General features: G+C 32.4%; 1 protein-coding gene across 1 annotated transcript; it reads right to left on the bottom strand.

Moving 5' to 3' along the window:
- Window positions 1-31: 31 nt before the first annotated feature.
- On the bottom strand, window positions 32-6,368 carry LOC118751062 (phospholipase A2 hemilipin-like). Its single transcript, XM_036485825.1, has 5 exons — window positions 5,814-6,368; window positions 4,121-4,237; window positions 2,162-2,427; window positions 853-1,012; window positions 32-449 (listed from the first exon to the last, which is right to left on the bottom strand). Exons 1-5 carry the CDS (start codon window positions 6,011-6,013, stop codon window positions 287-289), a joined length of 906 nt encoding a protein of 301 aa, XP_036341718.1. The 5' UTR covers window positions 6,014-6,368; the 3' UTR covers window positions 32-286.
- Window positions 6,369-22,923: the final 16,555 nt, after the last annotated feature.

Genomic DNA, 22,923 nt, shown 5'->3' with positions numbered 1-22,923 from the left:
ACACGGTATTCAATAATTCAAACATGTCTCCTTTAAAAAAGAATAAATAAATATAAAATTTTTATTTTTGTTTAACGTTGATCCTTAAGTACTACCGAAAATAATACATAACAAAAAAAAACTTAATAAAACAAATTGCTTTTAGTACAAAAACTAAATACAATATTTTACATAACTTTGACTAAGTAATTCCAACATTTCGCAATTGTCTTTCTTTGTATTTGTACATACATAAGTACACATGTACATACATATATTTTATCAGATGGCCCACTTCATCGCTCTACTAGAATCCTTCTTTGGCCTCTCGAAAACGATATTTATCATTGCTGCCAGCCAAGCAAGGCACTCGCACCAAATTGAAGTAAATCGATCCCATAAGTTGCGACGCTGGTGTGTTGGCTTTTTTGAGACAGGAATATAACATATCGTCGCATATACAATGAGATCTGTAAAGTTGATTGCAATTAAAAATTAGTGTGCGATAATTAAATTGAATGTAAAAATTATGAATAAAAGCACGCAACTAGAAAGGACAACATTTGCCAATTAGTTTAGCAGTTGGCGAGTAGTTTGTTAAATGAAAAGGTGCAGTGTCATTGGCACAGTAACGAATCGTAAATATAGATGCAAATATGTATGCATGCATGTACCGTACATTAGTGTGCGCCTTATTTCTATGAAGATTTTTTTTTTAAGCTAAAAAGCAAGACATCCTAGACAAGTTCGTGTGGTCATAAAACCGTGTCATGCGAAAAATTTTGAAAACCGGTCGAACTTTTCTACGGGGCGTTGTAGATCATAGTAGTAGTGCATACTAAGCATATACATACATATATACATATTACTTACTTTGTGTACAAGGAATCATTCATCAGTTCGTATTTATTTTGATAGGCACGTATTTTCACGGGGCATAAGTCGTGCAGTCGACAACATCGATCCATATCCATGTCGGTGCCTAAATCACTATAAGTTTCCGCAATGTCGCCAGTGCCGCACCATTTTGTGCCTATTGAATATTAAAATCAAAATTCCATTCAATAAACATTAACATCGATTTTAAGTAAGAATAAATTAGATATGTATTTAAAACTTAAATGAATACAATGAGGAGTTTACAAGCAAACGCTTTATGGCACACAATCTGCAAACGTGACAAAACTCAAAATTAGACGTTCGTCAGAACATGCTAATCAAGCGGCAAGGGAGATTTTATCTTAGGTTTTTTCAACAAATTATAAGCAAAAAATTGCTCCAGCTTTTGCTGAAAGGCAAATAAAAGCTCTGTCTTTCATCTTTAGCGCATAATTTCAAAAACGGCAAATTTTGATTTGTGTCACTTTTGAAGATCGTGTGCGATATATACCTGTGTATATTAGGCTGGTCCAAAAAAAAAAAACACGGGAAAATCAATCTTATGGCATTTTTCTGCTGCCGCCCTCCATAATTATAGAAAATGTTATAAAAATAAACATTTATTTTTTTATTTTGAAATCCGTTAATATTTAATGCAAGCAGTTTACTCGGAGAGAATAATTTTTTTTTATACATTTGCTATAAAAACTATAAAAAAATAAGAATATTTCTTTTGAGAAATTTTCAAATAGAATTATGAAGCATATCGAGCCCTATCCGCCAAAAAGATGTAAGCTACATTTTTTCAAAATATTCTCTCTGCATCAAAAATAAAATTTTGAAGAAAATGTCGCTTACATTTTTTGGCGGTTAGGGCTCGTTATATAAGAAAAAAAATTAACAGATTCGTTGAGCTCTTCGTATGAGGGGTTAAATAAATTTTGTATATAAGAAAAAAGATTATCGGCAATGTAAACATAGTTAATAAATTTGCATAGTTAAATATGCATCATAACCTTATTTTTCGAAGTTGTCTGAAGAGAAATATTCTTATTCGATAAAAAAAATATCGAATTTAAAGCAATTCTACGAAAAAATGCATTTTCTTCATATAAAATACAGTGGAATATTCAGAGCTCTGGCGGACTCAGAAATATTAACCAATTTCAAAAAAAAAAATATTTACAATATTCTATACCACTGGCGTGACTGGATAAAGTATTTTGGGCCACCCTAAAGTAGTACACATACAATTATTATGCAATACCTTGTGCGTGCTGTTGCATACGTCGTGCCTACTTACCCGGTATTATGCCGCTCAACAATGAAAATGGACTTTTCGGAAATATATTTGCTGCCAAATTGGTAACACCATTATTATTATTATTTGCTGAGCTATCGTTATTCGTATTGACATCTATGGCTTTGGCTCGATTCCGTGAGGCGTACGTAAGTTTATCGACACGTTCACATTGGTTCATTAACTTCAACATTTCATCGAAAGTTATTCGCAGTGGCCGATTGTATTTGGAAAGTCCTTCGAGTAGAGCTTTACCATCCTTTTCATTGCTAGTTGGAAGAATCAAAGCGAGAGAATATACATAGAATATGTATTGTACATGGAAATGCTTGTTAAATGTGGTTTAAATTGGAAATTGGAATTGATAAATTCGCAAAAAAAAAATCTCAGCAGAATATCCCCTATTTCCAAAAATTAATTTTAGAAATCTTAGAAGACTATGGGCGGATGTGATAGATTACTATATTTTTACTTCTTGTTTCTCTGAAAACAATATCTAATTTAAGTTAAGTTAACAACGTATCGGAAATGGGATTTTCAACCCTAAGGCAAGATTTTGAACGTCAATTTAAAATTATAAGTATGCAATTTTTGACTACTCAGCTAGACTCTCGACTCGTTGAAACCTTAAACAAGTATATTCAGATAATAATTTCCTTAAGAAAATATTTTATATAATTTAATACAAACCCCTTAAAAAATAATGCCTTCTGACTTGACTTCTTCTATTAGGGATATCAGTTGAATAAACAGGTCGAGAAAATTTTGGAAAATCCTGGACCCAAAACCTGAAGCATCTATTTCCTACCCACTTTTTTTGCGCAGAATTCAGAAGTACTCCGGTATGCAAGGTTTATGAGATATTCCAAACTAAAGATGTGAAAATGGCCTTTTTTGAAAATTTCGAGAATAAATTTTTTCGAATATTGGTACAAATTTTACCTTAAAGTAACTGCACTGTTTCACCTTTAAAAATCATTTTATTTTTTTAATTCTGGTTGTTCCGCGATGAGATAAAAAAATTAAACTATGCGATTTAAACTACCATGTTAGCGCCGTCAAAATTATAAGCACATATTGAAAAGTTTAATTTTTTGTGGTATTTAATTTTATCTTTTTTTTTAACGAAACTCGTATAAATCCAAGTTTCAAACTTTGTCAAAAAAATTAACAAACTGAGATTTCTTAGAAACATTTTGAGTATAAAATTGTATATAATAAAGTGCAGTTGAGATAGCGCGTTATTGAACCATCTGCTGAGATACGGTATTCTTCAACAAGTTTCTTCAAGATCGTCCCCGCAGCCGTTGATATGTTCAAAAAAAAAAAAAACTAAAAATCTACGGTAAGTCCTAGCTACTTCGAACTTGCTCTTTATTATATTAAAACTGCATTCGCTACAAAACAGCACAAAATCTTTCTAAGAAATTTAATTAAAAAGCTTAAAGTTTTTACGAAAGCCCATTGTTTTTTTTTTTAATATGTCACAAAGCTTGAAACTTTCATTTATATGAGCTTCGTTAAAGATTAAACTAAATTTTAATAAAAGAATCAACTGAAATTAAATAACATAAAAAAATTTTAAAATTTGTCAATACGTGGTGCGCTTATAATTTCGACACCGGGTGTATCGTCCCAATTCTGCGTTAACTACGTATCTAAAGTTTTTGGGAAAACTAATATTTCCACTTAAATTTACACTTTAAGCGTCACACTATTTGAAAATAAAACAAAACTTAATTAGGGTGCACTACCGATTCGTATGGAGTTATGTTTCGCTTTGAATACACAAAAATAGTATTGCTATCACCTTTTTGCAAAATATTTGAGTTTTGGAAGTTTTTCTTTTCCCCTGTAAAATTTGAGATGAACTAGATTTAAATTGATTTTATACCAAAATAATTTGACCAAAAGTTTTTCATATCAAAAATTTAAATACGTACATACATAATTAATACTTACTAAATCTCTATCAATTCGCAACCCAACAACAGTTTCTCTGGTCCTAACTCGGTAACCGCAATGGTGGAGTCGTGATAGTAAATCATTATTAACGACTCATTAGTTAGCCGTTTTCCGCTGCAAATAAAAAATGTGTACATATGTATATATGTATTTGCATTAGTTATATAATTTTTAATTAATTGCCGTGATGTCTTATCAGCATATTTTTTAGATTAAATGGAATGGATGCTAAGTGTGTATGCATATATGTATACACATATACAGTCAAGCAATAAAGTTTAGGTACAGCGAATTTTTTACAATACGGGCAACTATTTTTTTTTTTAATATTTTATTTTTCGCAAATTTTTTATAAAAATCAGACTTCCAAAGCTTGTGTAAAATTAAATAAAATTCTGCAAAATTGCATTCAAATATTGCACTTTTTACTTACGCTCTCTAAAAAAAAGTTGAGTATGCAGTTTTTTAGCCCACTCAATTTTAGTATAATAAAGTGCAAGTATGAGCAAGTTAGGACTTACCATTGATTTTTGGCAAATTTTTTGTTGAAGGTGTCGCACATTTTTTCCATATAAAAGAATTATCGAACATTATTTTATATGAAGAAAAAATTGCTAAAAATCAATGGTAAGTCCTAGCTGCCCCAAACTTTCACGTTGTTATATTAAAATTGAATGAGCTAAAAAACTGCGTACTCAACTTTTTTCTAAAGAGTGTAAATAAAAAGCACAATATTTGGATGAAAATTTGCAGAAATTTCTTAAATTTTGCATAAGGTTTGGAACTCTACTTGCTGAAGTGCATGCAATATGGAAATGTGAGTGTGGAATGAAATTATGTATGTAAATATGTACAGAAATATGTAAAGAAACCAAAAACACAAACAAAAGTTAAGTTGTAGAACTAGAGCAGCTTTTCTTAAAATCCATATTACATATTTTAATATATGTAAACACTCTGTCAATTGTATAAAATTTATTCCTGAAAGTTGTACGTATGTTTGTAAGTATATAAGGTATTCCGTTGCCCTAGCTAAACTTCGCAAGAAAGCGTTACAATGACAAACTTAACATTTAGCACAAATTTTCACTTATGTAACTTATCGTTACCTTGGTTCCAAAAAATACTGAAAATTTAAACAAAGTTGTTCTGCTGATAAAAATAAAGTGGTTTTAAAAACATTTACTTTTGCTACAAGAAAAATAATTTTTTAGTTAACTATGCAGAAGTTACCGCTACCACTTCTCCTCCTTATCATAGCTGTATCGGTTAACAATAGCTCATTAAAACTGTGGACTTAAAGCCGTTTTCTAGAGATTGGAGCGAGATTGCCTTTTCCGAGTGTATATTGTGTACCTAAATAACTTGATAGATTACCAAAGGTCTGTATTAAAATACTTCTTTACTTTTTAACCGACGTCAAAAAAGGAGGAGGTCATCAATTCGTCGGAATATTTTTTTTTATGTATGTTACCGGATTACTTTGGACCACGTTAACCCTTTCTGATAACTCTTAGTTTAGTTCTCTAGTGTCTCTTTGCCGGTCTGTGCGGAGTGGCAACCACCGTAACCTAACCTGGTTTAGTTCTGATCATTGTATCATGAAAAAACTAACGGTAATCCTAAATTTTTATACGAGCATTAAAATCGGTGGTTGTTTTTTTTTTGTTTGTTTGATTTATTTACTTACCTATACGTTTTCATCTGCCGCAAATTGCGACTTTCGAAGTATTGCTGAGTAAAAGAGGCGAATGATGGAAATCCCTGAAAACTTTGTGGCAGGTTGAAGGCGATCGTCGGTTTCGCAACGGCATCGGTAAAAAATCCGCAAAGTGCACACAAAAGCAAGCACAGCAATGGCAAATATTTTTTCGCGCCAAATGTAAACATTTTTTTTTCGAAACAGCTCCTGAGCCAGTTATAAATATGTGTATATTTTTTAATAACTAAATTCGTGGATGGCGCGGCACATTCAACCCGTTGTTGCGTTTCGAAGGCGTTGTAATGGAATAAACATTGCAGCTAATGCGATCTATACATTTTTATATATATTTCACCTATGCGCAAATGTAACTATTTACATGAATGTTCATACATACACACACGTATTCAAATATTTGTCGAATGAAAATTTCTATCGTAAGATTGCATGCACTATTTTTGATAACGATTATAAATTATAACGAATTAGCGTTTCAATGTAAATTAGTTTGTAAAAACCACTGTAAAATGTGAAATATGCAATTACATACATACATATATGTATGTGTACATAGGTATATTGTTTTTTAATTTGATTGAGTCTTTTTCATAAAATGCCAACGCTTTTTTTGCCGGCCGGAATACCACTGAAGGATGTTGCTGTACTGTAAAAGGCAAAGGAATTCTCTTTTCATATCGATTAGGCTGTGATTATACACTCACATACATAAATTATGTACCTACATATACATACATATATTTATTTGTGCCAGTGTACTTGTTCTTGAGGACAACAGATTGCGTGTTGTGCTCGTACATTGGGGAAAATGCACTTTTGTTGAGTACTTTAATATTTTATAATGCGACAGGTGGCAGATGTTTACAAAAGTAGACTCATATACATACATACATTACCTACATATGTACATATATATGCACTGCCAGAAAAAAGTACTGGCCGCACAAAGTATGCACAATTTTTTATTCACATACATTTTTCCGCTAGTTTTTTATAAAAATATAAGTTATTCTACGACCAGAACCATAAAAATAAAGTTTTTAAATTCTGTGCAAAACTAAGAAATTTTCAATAAATTTGCTAACAAATTTTCAACTTTCAAGTGCATTTTTTTTTTTTGAGTATGCAGTTTTGTTGCGCATTAAATTTAATTAGTATAATAAAGCGCAAATCAAAGCGTTTGTTTTTTTGCTGACGGTGTTTATATTTTCAACTCGGAACCCGCTGGTGGTAGCAGAGGAAGAGGGAGGCCCCCACTGCGATGGAAAGATCAGGTGGAGAAGGACTTGGCTTCACTTGGCGTTTCCAATTGGCGTCAGTTGGCACAGAGGAGAAACGACTGGCGTGCTTTGCTGAACTCGGCCAAAATCGCTTAGGCGGTTACAGCGCCAAAAAAGAAGAAGAAGTTTATATTTTCATACATACAGCTTCAAACTTGCACTTTATTATACAAAAATTTAATTGGCTACAAAACCGCATCTTAAAAATTTTTCCGATTAGAAAGTTGCAAGTTCATAAAATTATTCCTGAGTTTTTCACAACGTTTAAATGTCTAATTTTTATGTTTTTGTCGTAGAATAAACTATTGCGGAAAAATAAAAATAAAAAAAAATTGCAATTGAAAATTAAATAACCATGTCTTACAAATTTTTTATAAAAAAATCTGATTAGAAAGTTGCAAATTTGTGTGGAAGTTAATTAAATTTTTCTGAGTTTTGCACAAACTTCAGAAATTTTATTTTCATGTTTTTTGCAGTATAAGCTGTATTAAGAAAAAAAAAAATCTGGGGTAAAACAGAGAAACCAAAAATTTGGATGTATTGGGGAAAATGCTTTGAGGCAATATTTTTTTTTCGGCCTACATATGCACGTGACAAAAAAACCAAGTACTGATTGAAATCCACTTTCCTAATTTGTTGGTAGAATTTCAACTAGTAAAAAATATACTTCTGAAAAAATAAGTCATTTGGTATTAGGCTAAGAAAATCGATAAAATTTACGCAAGTTGTTCACTTCTAAAAAAAGTTCCGACTGAAAAAACTGACCGAGTTTTGAATATACTAGGACGTGCCGATTAGACAAAAACTTTTTTATTTTTTATTTTTTTTTATGTCGGGTTGAACTGGGCTTGAAACCTGCGAAATGGTAATGCGCAGCTAACCACTACACCACAGCGGCCGTAGTTATACAAACGAACAAAATCTATTTGTATATGGAAGAAAATGCAAAAACCCTCGACAAAAAATTCTCAAAAATCAATAGTAATTTTTATAGACTTGAAACTTGCACCTTATTATACTAAACCTTAATGGTATACAAAACTGCATACCCAAAAGTTTTCTAAGAAATTAATAGTTGAAAATTGTATGACCACGTTTTGGTATTTCTGCAATTTTCTCGAGTTCTATATGAAATTGAAAAAACTGATAATGCTGATTTTTGCTGTTGAACTAACTATATTTTTATAAAAAAATAATAAAAATTTGGTATGGAAAATAGAAAATAACGAAACGTCAGGGTATTCATATTTTCGACGCTGACTGTATGTATGATTTGCTGTAAGATGATTTTGTTGACAACAACTCACAAAAACTATACAAACTTCAAAAAATAAAAATTTGTTTTTAATTAGATTTCTTACAAACAGTTTGTGTATGCAGTTTTGTAGCCCATTAAATTTTGGTATAATAAAGTGCAAATTTGAAGTCGAAAAAATGTTCGCTGATTTTGTAGAATGTTTTTTTTGTCGAAACTGCTGAGCATATCTTCCATATAACGCGTGAACAAAATTATTTTAATTATTTTTATAGGGAAAACAATGCAAAACACTCTCCACAAAAAAAAAATCTAAAAAATCACTGGTAAGTTTTTGCGAATTTTCTGCTGTTATGTATTTATAAATGCAACCTACAACACGAATATCTCATATCAAGCAAATTATGCCATTTATGCTAATAAGGTTAAATAAAACAATCATATTTAGGAAAGTAAAAACAAATAGGAAATAAAATGCGTACATATATGTATATCGACCTTTTCAAAGCTAAAGCAAACTTACAAAAAAAAACAAGTTACCACAAGAGCAAAAAAAAAAAATAGGCAAACCCAAGGTCAGTCCTCGAAATATGTACAAAGAAGAATAAAAAATTGTATACCGCATATTTATGTACCTACTTATCTAACATTTTTGTTTCTTTACAGCGTAAATAGGCATACAAATTTAAAAAAAAAACTATAGTTTTTCAGATGCGAGTTTCCTGATTACGCTGGTTTTAATAAGTAGAGAAGCTAAATTTTTTGATATAGTAGTTGATTTTAAATTCGATTTAGTCTTTAGTGAGTAATCAATCGACTATTGTACAGAAAAGAAAGTGCAAAAGAAAATGAGTTAGTGCCATTTTATATTGGGTTAACGATATGTACACTTGTGATCAGCTAATTAAGTCCACAACATTTTGATCAAATTGTTGAATTTTTTTTTTTTTGTGTGAAAAAAATGCGTAATGTATTGATTATTAAAAATCAATTCAAAAAATTTGAACAAAAAGTTAAAAAACTCAACATAGGAGATTTTCCCAATTTTCTTTTTTCCTAACCCTCGTCAAAATATTTTCAAGCTAAATCCGCCTTCGTCTGCCACCCCTTTCTACCAACTTTTTCCCTTAATTAAAGTTGAATTTGACTTTTTAAAATAGGCATTTTCAAAACCATTTCGATTGATACCCATATTGTAATAGTTCAGTCAACTTTTTAAATAGTTTGAATTTAACTTTTTAAACAGATGGCAACCCTCTTAAAAATATTTTTGTTGTTCAAACTACAGATTTCTTAACACTCATTTTGACTCCCATATTTTAATATTTCTTACACATACATATATTTAATTTGATTTTTCAAATAGGTGGCAACCGTCCTCAAAATATTTTAAAACTACAACCCTCTTAAAGCTGTTTCGTCTGATACCTGCTATTTATGTAACCTAATTCCCTTAACTCATGCGGAATTTAACTTTTTTAACTAGTGCAACCACATTCAATCACCTCAAAAATATTAGATAATTTAATTAAATTGGACTTTTCTAACAGGCGGCAAAAGGGTTGTAGCAAGTTTTTTCTATCAGAATTTTTTTTATTCAAATTAACTCTGCAGCCGATATTTTGCTTTGGCGGATGTTTTCAATCCATTTTTGGGCGATGTCTGTGAAAAGACAGCTTTTTCCATGGGACAAAGGGCCCTTTCAAAAGGGGATATTACATTAAATTGGTTTTGTGACTAGTAAATTTATAAAATAACAAATTTTCAGATCGTTTTCATTGAAAATAGTCAATTGTCGAATGCTTAGATATGTGCAAAAGAAAATATTGAAGACAATTTAACTTAATACGAGGGTTGCTATTTATATTTCTGGTCTAACAATGAAGCAGTGAACATCGGTGGATTATTGTTTTTCAAAAATATCTCCATGATGATTAATACTCTTTTGCATTCGTTTCAGCATTTTTTTACACTAATCGACACGAGCCTCTTTTTGGGATTTTTTTTTAAGTTGTGTAAAATCCAACGCGAACACATCTTTTTTACCACCAGGGGATCATGAAAAACCTTATTAATGTTCGCCATATTTATGCCCACGGATGGCTCAGTCTCACGGTATGTGACATGACGATCTTGCGCAATCATTTCGCACGCGCACAGCATTGTTTTGTTTCTGGCACAACCTCTGATTTTGGATGACTTCCACGGAGTTCGTCGGCGAGCGAACAGCGGCAACAAGAAAATTCAATGCACCAGTTTTTTATCGTGTTAAACGATTTTAGTTTAGCGATGTATTCTTGTCTTGTTAATCTACGTCGAATTTTGTTAAAAATAACGACACGAAAAGTTCACGATTTAATTCCATTTTTATGCCGAGATGAGTTTTTAAAGCCACTGTAAACAACGCACATGAAGACGTTCTGAGTGTGCTTATGGGTAAATATGTCAAACCTTCCAACGGAAACGTCAGATGGCGCCTGACTGCACTAGAAAAGTGTTTAAGGCCAGAAACATAATTAGCAGCAACCCTCGTAATATGTATTTCAGCACATTGGCACAGAGCAGCATTCACGCTTTTCGCATCTTTGGAAAGCACCCACAAATTCGACGAAGTGGCAAATGAGCGTGTCGGCGGCCTGCACACGCAATCGGCAATAAATCACGAAAAATTTTAATAAATTTATGCATGTACTTAGTGGGTTTTCGTTTTTATTTTTCACCAAACACTATGGAACTGCTTCATTGCTCTCTTTGCATGCATGCACTTACATGAACGTATGTACGTATTTCTTCACATTTATTTTTCTCATTTTACTTCTTCTGCAGACCTGTGGCTGATATTATGTCTTCCACTTTTTGGACATTGCTTTCGACCTTTTAATCTCTTTAAAACTTTTTATTTATTTTATTTTTATTATTTTTTTTTTTACTTTGCTTATGTTGTTATTACACCCATTGTGGTCACTACCTCCCGTTTGTTGTTTTGTTTTTCAACTTAAGTGCTTTTCACGTTGGTTACACTCTAATCAACAATTTACGCGTAACGTTTCTTCACCTGGCCCAAAATGTCCAAAGTGAAAGTGTAACTTTTTGGCCCATAGCATTGTTGTCACCGCCGCCGCGTCAGGGAATGCCTAGCGCTGGCGCAGAGTTAAGTCAGTTTGGCAACGGTTTTGCAAATTGTGAAAATTGCGAATTAACGTTTGAAATATACTTACATACATACATACATGGATACATGCACTTCATCGGCATATAGACGAACACATGGACAAGCCTTGTTCATATGAAATTATCACGCTATATGCAAAAGTATTTGCACTCTGTGAAATAAATTTTAATTGCAGCATCAGAAAGAAACATTTTTGTGTGTGAACATTTGAAAAGCTAGAAAGGAAAAAGTTCCATAAAGTGTTAACAAAAGAGTGTTTACGAGCATACATATATTTAGCTTGTATAAATGTACGTATTAGAGATGGGCAAAACTTGGGATTTTCTATGTGACACATTGTGTCACGCGTGAGCGTGAGTGGTTTAGAGCGGAAAATCACGTAATTTTCGTAATCGTGCGTGACTGATTAGATTAGTCTTTTTAACCAAAAATTAAGACATTAATGCGGAAATCGGATTCGAGATTTATTAAATAAATAAAAAAATAAAAATAAAATTTTGGGAGAAAGCCTAAGATTTGCCACTCCTTAGAAGCCTTTGAAGCCAAATTTTATACATGCCCGCTAGCTCAGCAACTAGTGAAAGAGTTTTTTCTGCATCAGGCAGAATTCTAGAAGAAAGACATACACGACAGCTTGGTGAAAACCTAGACTATAAAAATTTCGAGCTTTTTAATTATATTTTTTATAAATATTTTGAGTAGACAGGTTTGTAGTCCATTCAATTTTAGTATAATAAAGAGCTGTGTTTTGGCAATTTTTTTTGACGATGTCAGTAATTTTCTTCCAAACGAAGTATGTATACTCGACGATTTTTTTATATAAAGAAAATGAGCAACAACTTCAACAAAAAAATTCCCAAAAATCAAGGGTAAGTCGGAGCTACTTTCAACTTAGACTTTATTACACTTAAATTGAAAAATTGAATGGGGTACAAACCTGCATACTCAAAATATTTCTAAAAGATCTAATTAAAAAGCTCAAAATTTTTATGCAAGCTTTTAGATTTTTTTTATATGTTGCACAAGGATTGAAGTTTGGATTTATATGGTTTTTGTTGAAGAATATACTATATTTTTATAAACAAATAATTAAAAATTAAAAAACCTTACAAAAAAATTAGAGTGCGTTCAGCCCTTGCTAGGCGTTTCGCCAAGCTTTTTCAACAAAGCTTGTGTGATAAAGGCCTATTTATATAAATAGAGTTTCAATTTGAAAAAAATGTCCATGAGAAAGCGTGCGTGTGGAAGCGTGATTAAAAAGATGGGAATCGGGAACTTTATTGAACGAAATACAACAGATCGTGAATGTACGTGAATCCCACATGCGCCCATCTCTAGTACGTATGAATATATAGCTTTACGTAAATATGTAGTAACTGCAACGCTTTTATGTATAAAAAAAGTGAAATTATTCTTAAGCTGCGGATTTAAGTAAGACTTCACTTTGCAGTCATCACTCTTACTCTCATGACCGGCCCTCCCAAACGTCAACGCATAATTTTTTAGGAAAATTTTACAGGGTGCAGAAGTACATGCATGTGGGAAAAGTTTTTGGTATGTATGAATATCTACCACAAGAACATGTCGACTCGTTTTCTATGCGGGAGTGCCCTAAAAATATATAAATTAAACTAAGGCAGATTGTGTTATCTGCTAGAGAAAGATATCACAGGTGAAAGAGCAATCTTAATAGCTCGCCTAAACAAATGCAAAAAAAAAGTAAACATAAACATTCAAAATACAAATTTTCAATCCCTTTTAACCCCAAATGGGTAGCTGAGTCAGGCACTTAATTGTAAGCTTAATTATTTTTAGCTTATTCGTATAAAGTCGCCGGTGTCCGCCTGTCCTATTGGCTGCACAGAAGCCTATACGTAACATAAGTAGGTGAGGGACGATGCTGTCAGATTTACCAACAGATAGCCAACTTTACCTACGTACATACTACATACATATGTATGTATGTATGTAGTTAATTTGAAAAGCAGCCAACGATTCGAGGTGTGCCGCTGCATACATATTAACTCACGCCATAAAATGTGTGATTTTTTTGTATTATTTTGCGTTTTTTTTTTTCATTTAACATCCAATTGATATTCAAATAACGTTTTGAAGCAAAACTAAACAGCGACAATTTTTTTTGTAAAATGCTTAAGCCAATAACCTAGCGCCTACCTTTCGAAGTCCAACTTTGTTTTAAGTTCAATCAGTTGAAAAACAAATTGGAGGACAAATTTATAAGCAATAAAAAATCTGAATATGTGTGTGGAGTCGTAAAATGACTGAACCGTACTTTAGTCGGATTAGGCTTTGAGCTTTGGGCGCCAAACTGATTATCGTTTTACTATCGCTTTATTTTTAATGTAAATAAATACATGCTGGTCGTAATTAAAATTAACTACGTATATATGTACATATATAGGCAATTTACACACATGTACACATGCTCTTAACAAAAAGATAAATATAATTAAATTACAGCGCAGCGAGAGTAATCGGCACAGTCGACTCATTTTTTTTAGCTGGATTTCATTACCAACTTTCACAGTTGCTAATTATATATGTATGTATGTATTACATTGAAGTACTTTAATTTGCTCTAAATTTTTGCCGCGCTGATCGAAGAGTGAATCGGATGAGAGGAGGTGAAGTTATCGGTGCAGTGCAGCGCAGCTCAGCATGCAACAAAAATATCAATAACAACAATAGCGGAATTCGCTCTTTTGTGTATTCGTTGTATTTTGTGTACTTGTTTCTGAATCAGGGATGCCAACTCTATTGAGGCTAAGTCCCCCAAATTTCTGAAAAAATTCCACTATTTTCAATGGAATTCCCCCAAAATAACTTCTAGTATTTAAGGCACTTCATTCTCATTTTTATTTAAAAAAAAAACAACAACAAATATCATTAATTATAATGACATAATAAGGACAATATAAAACCAATACTTCTGAGTATATTTCGTAAAGCAAAATTGTCGATCATACTAGTATGGAAAAAATGCGGAACACCGTCCACAAAAAAATAATGGCAACGGTAATTTGCACTTTAATAAATAATTGGCGCTTACACATATCGAGCCCTAACCGCCAAAATAACGTAAGCGGCATTTTTTTCAAAATTTTCTTTCTGATGCAAAAATGTACCTAGATGCTCTAGGAATATTTCTGCATCAAAAAGAAAATTTTGAAAAAAAATGTCGTTAGTGTTTGGCCGAGCTTCTTCACCGATTTGATGTTGTCACACAAAGCGGAGGGACCGAGATGTATTTTAAAATGCTGTACATATTTTTCAGATAAGAGTTCAGCGACAAAATCTATTAGAAATGGCCAACTTCATATCAGAAAAAAATTTAAATTAGCACGAAATTGTTCCAGATGTAGAATCAAAATACCAAGAGTGTAATTGAAATTCTTAACCAAACTCGGTTTTGGGAGGTGCGATGGGGGTAGGGCGAATTCCCCCTCTTTCCTCCCCATAGATCCGGCCCTGAGTACATATGTATGTACATACCATCACTTGTTAGCTCTTAAACAACAGTTGTCATGCAAGTTTTGCAGAGTTAATGCAACAATTGCTAACAAGAGTGGATATTTGTTGGCGTTGCCAAATCCATTGATGGCGGCGGGCTCCACTGTGTGCAGTTTCGCAAACTCAACTAGAAAGAAAATCGGTCAATGCAGCACGAACAGTCGCTTACAAGCAAATACGAGATGTTGTACTATATGGTTAATGCATAGATACAGTTGTGCGCATAGAAATGGATACACGACACTTACACATGCCTGCATGTCCAATCGTTAAATAAAAACTCGTAATTACATATTTATATATGTACATACATATGTTTCAAATTTGTTACGTGCAGACGATCTTTTGTTCAAGGTCTTAAAGATACCTCAGGAGTCTGAAGCAGATTCTTATAAAAGCAATTCGTTTGTATGTGTATAGTATACTTTGGTCGAAAGTCTTTTCCACTTTTGTGGTACGCTTAATGGTTCTCACACATGGACTGGCGCCTATGGTTTAAGGAATGTACTCCGAGGGTTGCTATAGCTATATTACAGGATGAAATTCGTCATTCATATTCACCGTCACTCGCTTTCATGCATTGTTTGATGACTGGAAGTGGAATGGTACAGAAGAATGGACTAATTATATGCACTAAAAAAACATTGGGGCATTTGACTTTTTGCTGTTGATGAAAGTGTTTTTATTTTCAAGCACACAACTGTCATCATAGAAGTCTTCGAATGTATGGTTACTTGCGGAAAGACGGCTTAAGCAACAATTCAAAAGTTGGCAGCCACATTAAGATATTGCACTAGAAGCGTATTTAAACCAAAAACAAAGCATATTGCAACGTTATCCACAACAAAAACGAATATAAATCTCTTTGAACGTAAGTCATCAGTAACCAGAACGCACATCACATCCAGTGGCCGCCACAGCACAGCATCATTACAAATTTCTTATTATCACGCACAATCGTTTTAAAAATTAACACCACACGCACCGTGATGCTAAAAGATACAAACACGCAAGCAAATAAACAGCGATGAGCAAAGCTTAAATGGTAAGCGCGTGCGCAACAAATTTCATGAGATTAACTGAGAATATTTATGGTGACACCGAGGTAATTTTATTGTGCCATTTATTTGTGTATTTATTTATTTTGCTTTTCACTATGTTACCAAAAATCGCTATTGAGCCTTCGTTAACACCGGAATTTTGAATTTCTACACTTTATCGTTGATCGTATTTCTATTAGTACGTTCGTTTCAAGACACGCGTGACTGCAAGCTGCCATGCAGTGGTAGCAACTGATTTGAACCTGGCTCAAAGCGCATGGCTGAAGTAGTTGGCGGCCAACAAGCCATTGCGCCACTTTATCACTCTCACTGACGTTTTAAACGGCTCTCTCACTGTTTGCACTCGAGTTTCGTATATACATACATACATATGTACATAAATATGTTTGTATATATTCATGAAAGTGGATTTGTATATTTTGAGTTAACACATTTGTGTGCACATATGCATAACGTATGTCTGTATGTGCATTAGGGTGGTAAAAAAAAAAGTAAAGTCGCAATTTTAATGCTCTCCCTCCTCCCAGGATTGTTTTATATCGAAAAAACTAAACCCCAATTTTTTTTTTTTTAATCCAGAAATATTTAGAGGTCGCTCAATGCGCTTAAAGTTTCCCATGTATTCTATATGGAAAAAACAACTTTTCCTCGAAATGGTGTAGAGTTCTTGAAAATCAATATTTTTCAATCGGAAAGCTCTTGTTCCATTTTTGATATTTTTATTGAGCTTTGTACCACGATGGTTTATTAGGAAAAATTGAAAAAGGAACAAAGTCTAAGCGGTAGAAGTTATAGCACTATTTCGGAGATCACCACATCTCCTCATCAGACTTCTTTTTTCTAGACTTCAGCAGGGATCGAACCTACGAATTCGATGTTCAAAGTCAGAAGCGTTAACCACTGAGCTATGTACATCCCGTAAACTCTTGTTCCCTTCAGGAGACTTCCTAATTGTTGGTTTAACCAGTTTTAAATAATAAAGATTTTTTAGTGGCCCTACATTGCATTTTCTGGGGTTTTTGGAGGACCTATAAAATATAGTTACTATAAAAAATTGTTAAACAAATATTTGGGTACAATTATTGGCAATCTCCTGGAGAGAAACAGAGTTTTCCGATCGAAAAATATTTCCTTTCAAGAATACCATTTCTACGAAGACTTGTTTTTCCCCATATTAAATACACGAAAAACTTTGAGCGACATATGCATACATATTTTTTGATTTCAAAATAAAAAAATAGACGTATATTTTTTCGGAATAGAACAATCTTAAGGGTGAGAGTATAAAAATTCCGACTTTACTTTTTTTTTTTGCATGCATTTTTGGACCACCCTAATGTGTATACATACACATCAATGTACTTGTTTTAGCCAATGTTCGCAAACAAATTTGTCAATCTTGGCACACAACTACGCCCTCACTGATTTTATGCTGCCTAATACTAGTACTATTACAATAGATTTGCCTTTGCATACATATGTATATATTTTACGTACAAATGTACATGTATCTATGACTGGTGTTTCAGCAGCTTTTGTAATCAATGAAGCATTAAATTGATACAATAGAAAACTGTGCGAATGATGATCATAGCTATAAAACGTTTGAATAATGATAAACTTGCGCAGATCCACACATGTTATGTGCATAAATACATATACATACATATGTATGTATGTATATTTTCATATGGCTGATTTACTTTAATTCTATCATAAATCAAAAAACCAAAACCTCGAGAAAATCGGCTCTAAAGTTTTTAATTTAGCACATACATATGTGTGCATGTACATTAGGGTGGTCCAAAAAGAGTAAAGTCGGAACTTTAATGCTCTCACACCCTAAGATTATTCTATATCGAAAAAAGTATAACCCTATTTTTTTTAATTTAGAGTCGCTCAAAACGCTCACAGTTTTCCATTTATTTTATATGGGGAAAAACAAATTTTCGTAGAAATAGTATAGAATTCTTGGAAATCAATAGTTTTCGATCGGAAAACTCAGGTTCTCTTCAGGAAATTTTCAATAGTAATACCCACTTATTTATTTAACAATTTTTTAATTCTAACGATTTTTTATTAGCCCCCCATAGCATTTTTCGGGATTTCTGGGGGTTTTTGGCGGACCTATAAATTATAGTTACTATGAAAAAATGGTTAAATAAACAATTGAGTGTTCTTGCAGAGGAACAGAGTTTTCCGATCAAAAAATATTGATTTTTAAGAATTCCATACAATTTCTACGAAAGGTTGTTTTTTCCCATATAAAATACATGGAAAACTTTGAGCGACCTCTAAATATTTATTGATTTCAAAATAAAAAAATATCGGTATATTTTTTTCATTATAGAAAAATCCTAGGGGGTGAGAGCATAAAAATTCCGACTTTACTGCCCCCCCCCCCCCCACATGCGTTTTTGGACCACCCTAATGTAAATATACTCCCATAGTAAAAATGAATATGTACAGCTATGGAATTTTTACAAAATATAGAAGAACAGGTAGCGGCCATTTCTGCATACTTAACTCGATTTTATATTATTTTGGAGTATTAGTAAAGGATAGATATGTATCTATATACATACCTATATTTTTATGGTACGCAAGTTTGTGCAAATGCGCTCGGCATAAATGTCCTTACAGACGTGGTCTGGCATCTAGTTATACATATTTAAAAAGATACATATTTAAAAATTGTGAAATAATTTTTGAATCAAACCAATTCAAGTTGTATTATGTAAATTATCTAGTAATTGATTTTCAATCAACCACTTTTTTCCTCTCCTAAAAATATTTCTCTTTAAATTTTGTTTAGTTTCATAGATTCTGATAACCTACACTGAGGAAAAAAACCAACATTTGAAAACGCATTTGCATGTATGGCTATAGCTGAGTGCGCAAAAATGCTTGATACAATTGGTTGCTGCCAGAGGATCCGGGTTCAATTACCATCAGACGGAACATAAAATTATATTCTTTCTTCTCAATTTCGAAAAAGCATCTGTGAAGTGCACAATGACATATTTTAAACCGTGTATACTAAAATTTAATACGAGTTGGGCTGGTGCTCTTTCATATGCGTATTTTTTTTAAATTTAGCACGTTTTTGTTTTAATTCTAAAATGTTTTCCCCTCAGTGTAACTCTTTCTAAAAACTCTTTCTTTTGACACATACATAGCTTGTGTATAATTTATTTAAAACATGTGGTAACCCCTTTCAAAACCTTAAACCTCTTTTGTCGTCGTTTCCTTATACCTACTTAATATAAATTTATCAGTCTTTAATACAAAACGAATGAAAATATAAGAGGTTAGAGTCCAACTTTTCAATTATTCAATGTATTATTGAATCATGGTCTACACTCCTGCATCCACTCATTCTAGAAAATTATTAAGAAATTAAACAAGAGTAATTATATTATTAGCGGAGTTAATAAAATCCTACTGATTTGTCATTTATGTATATTAATCTGCAAAGTTGTTAATGCAAATAGTTTTTCCAATTAAATGCAAATTATAAATTTACAGTGGCGCATGTAGAGTCTAGGCGTAAGCAATAAGCGTTGCGTAGGCTTAATGAATCACACTGTACATAGGAAAATATTCAGAAATTCATGGACTTATAATGCTATTATTTCATTTTTTAATGCTTTCACATTAAATCTTGACATTTTAATTATACACTAAGCTTTCTTTTTATGCGTTTTTTTTTTTGCGGATTTGAATTTACGCGGTTTTTTCAAACCATTTTTTTGCTGTAGCGATTTTGCTTTGTTGAGAGTTTTTATTAATTTTTTTCAGTGTGTAAGAGACAATGCTTCTGATAGATAATTTTTCTTTGTATTCTTACATAATTAATGTATTTTTTGTAGTATGTTTTAGTTTTTGGTAAAATTTTTGTTTATGCGGCTTTCTGAAGAACGCATGTACCGCATAAAAAAAAGACCTACGCGTATGTGTAAGTCCACATTTTCTCTGCGCCGTAGTTTGTAATGCAAAATACAGGTGTGGACACATAAATAAGATCGGTTAGTAACGTAATATTTGAATATACATAGGCATCTACATATGTATGTATGTACATATATGCATACACATACACATAAGCGGTATTCTCGAAGTCTTGCAAAGCCCTTGCATTATGCACGAATTGCATGGTAAAAACCGGTTTTCCTATGGGACAGCTTTGCAAACCGTGCACCGTGTATAAAATTATAAAAAAAATTCATCACACATAAACAAAATAGAAGTATCTAGTTAATTGATTACCTTGATATGAGCCAATTAAATATTAAAGCATTTCTGCCGGTTTCACGAAAGCAATTCAAGTGAATAATTATTCTTTTCTGTCAGTTTCCATATTTAGTAAATTCAAATAAAAAAATCATTTTTCACTTAAATTGCTTCTATGAAACTGGCCATAGATAATTTGTGGCTGTTTTGTGCGTAATTTTGTTATAAGCATAAAAATGTTCGGTAACACATTTGCAAGTAGAATTTTCGGCAATCACCGTGTAAACAGATCAAAAGTAGTATCGGAAAATTGTTTTCGAAAGTCATTTCTCGTGCGGGGTGTAACTGCCGTTGCAATCACTTAGAGAAATTCTAGAGTTGGGCAGACTTTTTAAAAGTACTTGCACTTGCCTCGTCTAACAGCAACTTAAGTCTTGAAAAACCCTTGCACGGATTGCAGTGAGACTAAGTATGTACATTTTTAGCATATCGCTAGCTTAGAGCGAAAAGTTGCTAAGTCCCAATTCAAAAATTGTACAGGAGAGGAAGAAACTTCTTATAGCCATTTTCTTCAAGTACTTCGCAAAATTTTTAATACGGCATTTTGCCTGTTTATCGACAAACTTTCCAAGAATGCCCTATCTCAGAATTCGGCGTCGAGACAGGTCGATCTTCCATCACTCAGCCATCGATATGAATGCTGATTTACCAAATATGCTGGGCTGTAGTAAATAGTATCAAACTTCTGTACCATAACAACAATAATTTTTAAAAATGTTCGACAGCTATTTAACACTACAATTATATTTTAATAATAACCGTTAAAAATTTATTAGTTATATCGAAAGAATGAAAAATTATCTAAAAGCATTGTATTAGTTCTGACAAATTTTGTTAAATTATAATTATTGTAAAAATTATATGGAACCATATTGAATTTCCCGAAAAAAAAACTCCAGTTACATATGTATTGGAACACCAACGATTTTAAGAATTCCATGCTCTACTAAAATTTTTAGCTCACCTTTAAATTAAAATAGTATTAAATGATACCATAGGCTACACACATTTCAAACATTGTAGTAGCCTTGAACCAAATTATTATTGATATTTTCTAGACTGTAAAAACACTCATATTTCAAAATGGTTCTCTTTTTTTATAAAGCAATCGCATTTCTGCCTAGTATATTTCAGGGCGAATGGATAAGGATTGAGCCAAGAGCATCCAGAGAGCAAATCCAATTTTTGGAAAAAAATGTCAGTCACGCGGTTTTGCAGAACGATGATACGCGATTTTGTACTTTAAACGACGATATGTCCGAAAAGAGTCCTAGGTGGGTAATAAATATGAGTTTCAAAAGCCAAAAATGTGTGAAGAATTAAGGCGAATTCATCGTTCTAGTTCTGAACTTTATGTGATTTCGGAACATTTTTTACGAGTCTTTTTTCGTCGTCAAAACACTGATGAAACAACGTCGATGATATCGCTATTTTTATAAGCTTTTATTTAACTTGGTCATCCCGCGGAAATCGGGTAAATTTCCAATAGATTTTAAACTAACTTCCCGACAAGTTCGAGACTTGAAATTTTCAGCATAGTTCCAATCACGATGACATTGCAATTTAAAATATAAATGAATTCCCCATATGGTCCAGGGGTCTTGATTCAAAGGCGGTCAAAAAATAGTAAGATTTATGGCTAACAGAGCGTAATTTGCCAAAGAACGTAAAACCACTATAAAAGCTTTTTACAAGCTTTTTAAAACCGAAGTAAATTAGTACAAATTATTAGTAATTTTCATTGGCTTTTAGTAACTTTAACGAGACCTTAACATATTTTATTTTATTCATTTTAGTGCAGTTTTGACAAAATTTTTTTGCTAAAAAATCTTTTGTTACACTACTTTATTTTATTTCTTTGATTGTACATGTTAAAGAAAAGCTTGTTTTTAAAAAATATTTTTTTACATTATTTTATTTCGTATTCTTATCCGCTCTCGGGAAGAACTGTTCCACCAAGACGTCACGTCTTTATGATACGAAAGCGATACAGCAATTATGAACTATTTCGATAGGAATGACAGTAACTTGTGCTATAAAAACTGAAGTATTAAAGAAGACTCTTCTGTTGGTTAAATTTTTGATAAAAATTAATAGGAAATTTTGGGTACCTCTGGGTACAAAAATATAATTTTACTTGATTGAACTTCCAAGATTTGCCTTATTAATTTCAAAGAGTAAAAATCGTTTTTTTTTGTGAAATGAGTTACTATCGCTTTGATAACATCCAATAGTGACGGAGAAGTGACATCGGGGCGATAGGCGATAAAATTCTCTCCCAATTGCTGGCAGGGTTTGAAATTTTTAGCCGGCTCTGCTCTCCAAATACTATTTATACATACATATGTATATCAATAATAAAAAACAAAACCAGTTTATGTATATCGTTTGGCTGGCTATGAAAGCTTGGCGGTAAAGTTTGCAAACATTAAAAATGTTTGACATGTTCAATGACGGTGAAAACACAATATGATGTACCTTGTTTTTT

Source organism: Rhagoletis pomonella, unplaced genomic scaffold (assembly GCF_013731165.1).
Source record: "Rhagoletis pomonella isolate Grant_MI unplaced genomic scaffold, Rhpom_1.0 Rhpom_scaffold_00512, whole genome shotgun sequence".
Lineage (NCBI taxonomy): Eukaryota > Metazoa > Arthropoda > Insecta > Diptera > Tephritidae > Rhagoletis > Rhagoletis pomonella.
This window is presented reverse-complemented; position numbering and strand designations above follow the sequence as displayed.

What these genes read in the sequence shown, in the direction of transcription:
- LOC118751062 (XM_036485825.1), bottom strand. Translation starts at nt 6,013, where the DNA reads ATGTTTACATTTGGCGCGAAAAAATATTTGCCATTGCTGTGCTTGCTT. An exon ending in TGCGAATTGATAGAGATTTA is followed by an intron (nt 2,428 to 4,120) that starts GTAAGTATTAAT and finishes TCTTCCAACTAG; the next exon opens with CAATGAAAAGGATGGTAAAG. An exon ending in GTTGAGCGGCATAATACCGG is followed by an intron (nt 1,013 to 2,161) that starts GTAAGTAGGCAC and finishes AATATTCAATAG; the next exon opens with GCACAAAATGGTGCGGCACT.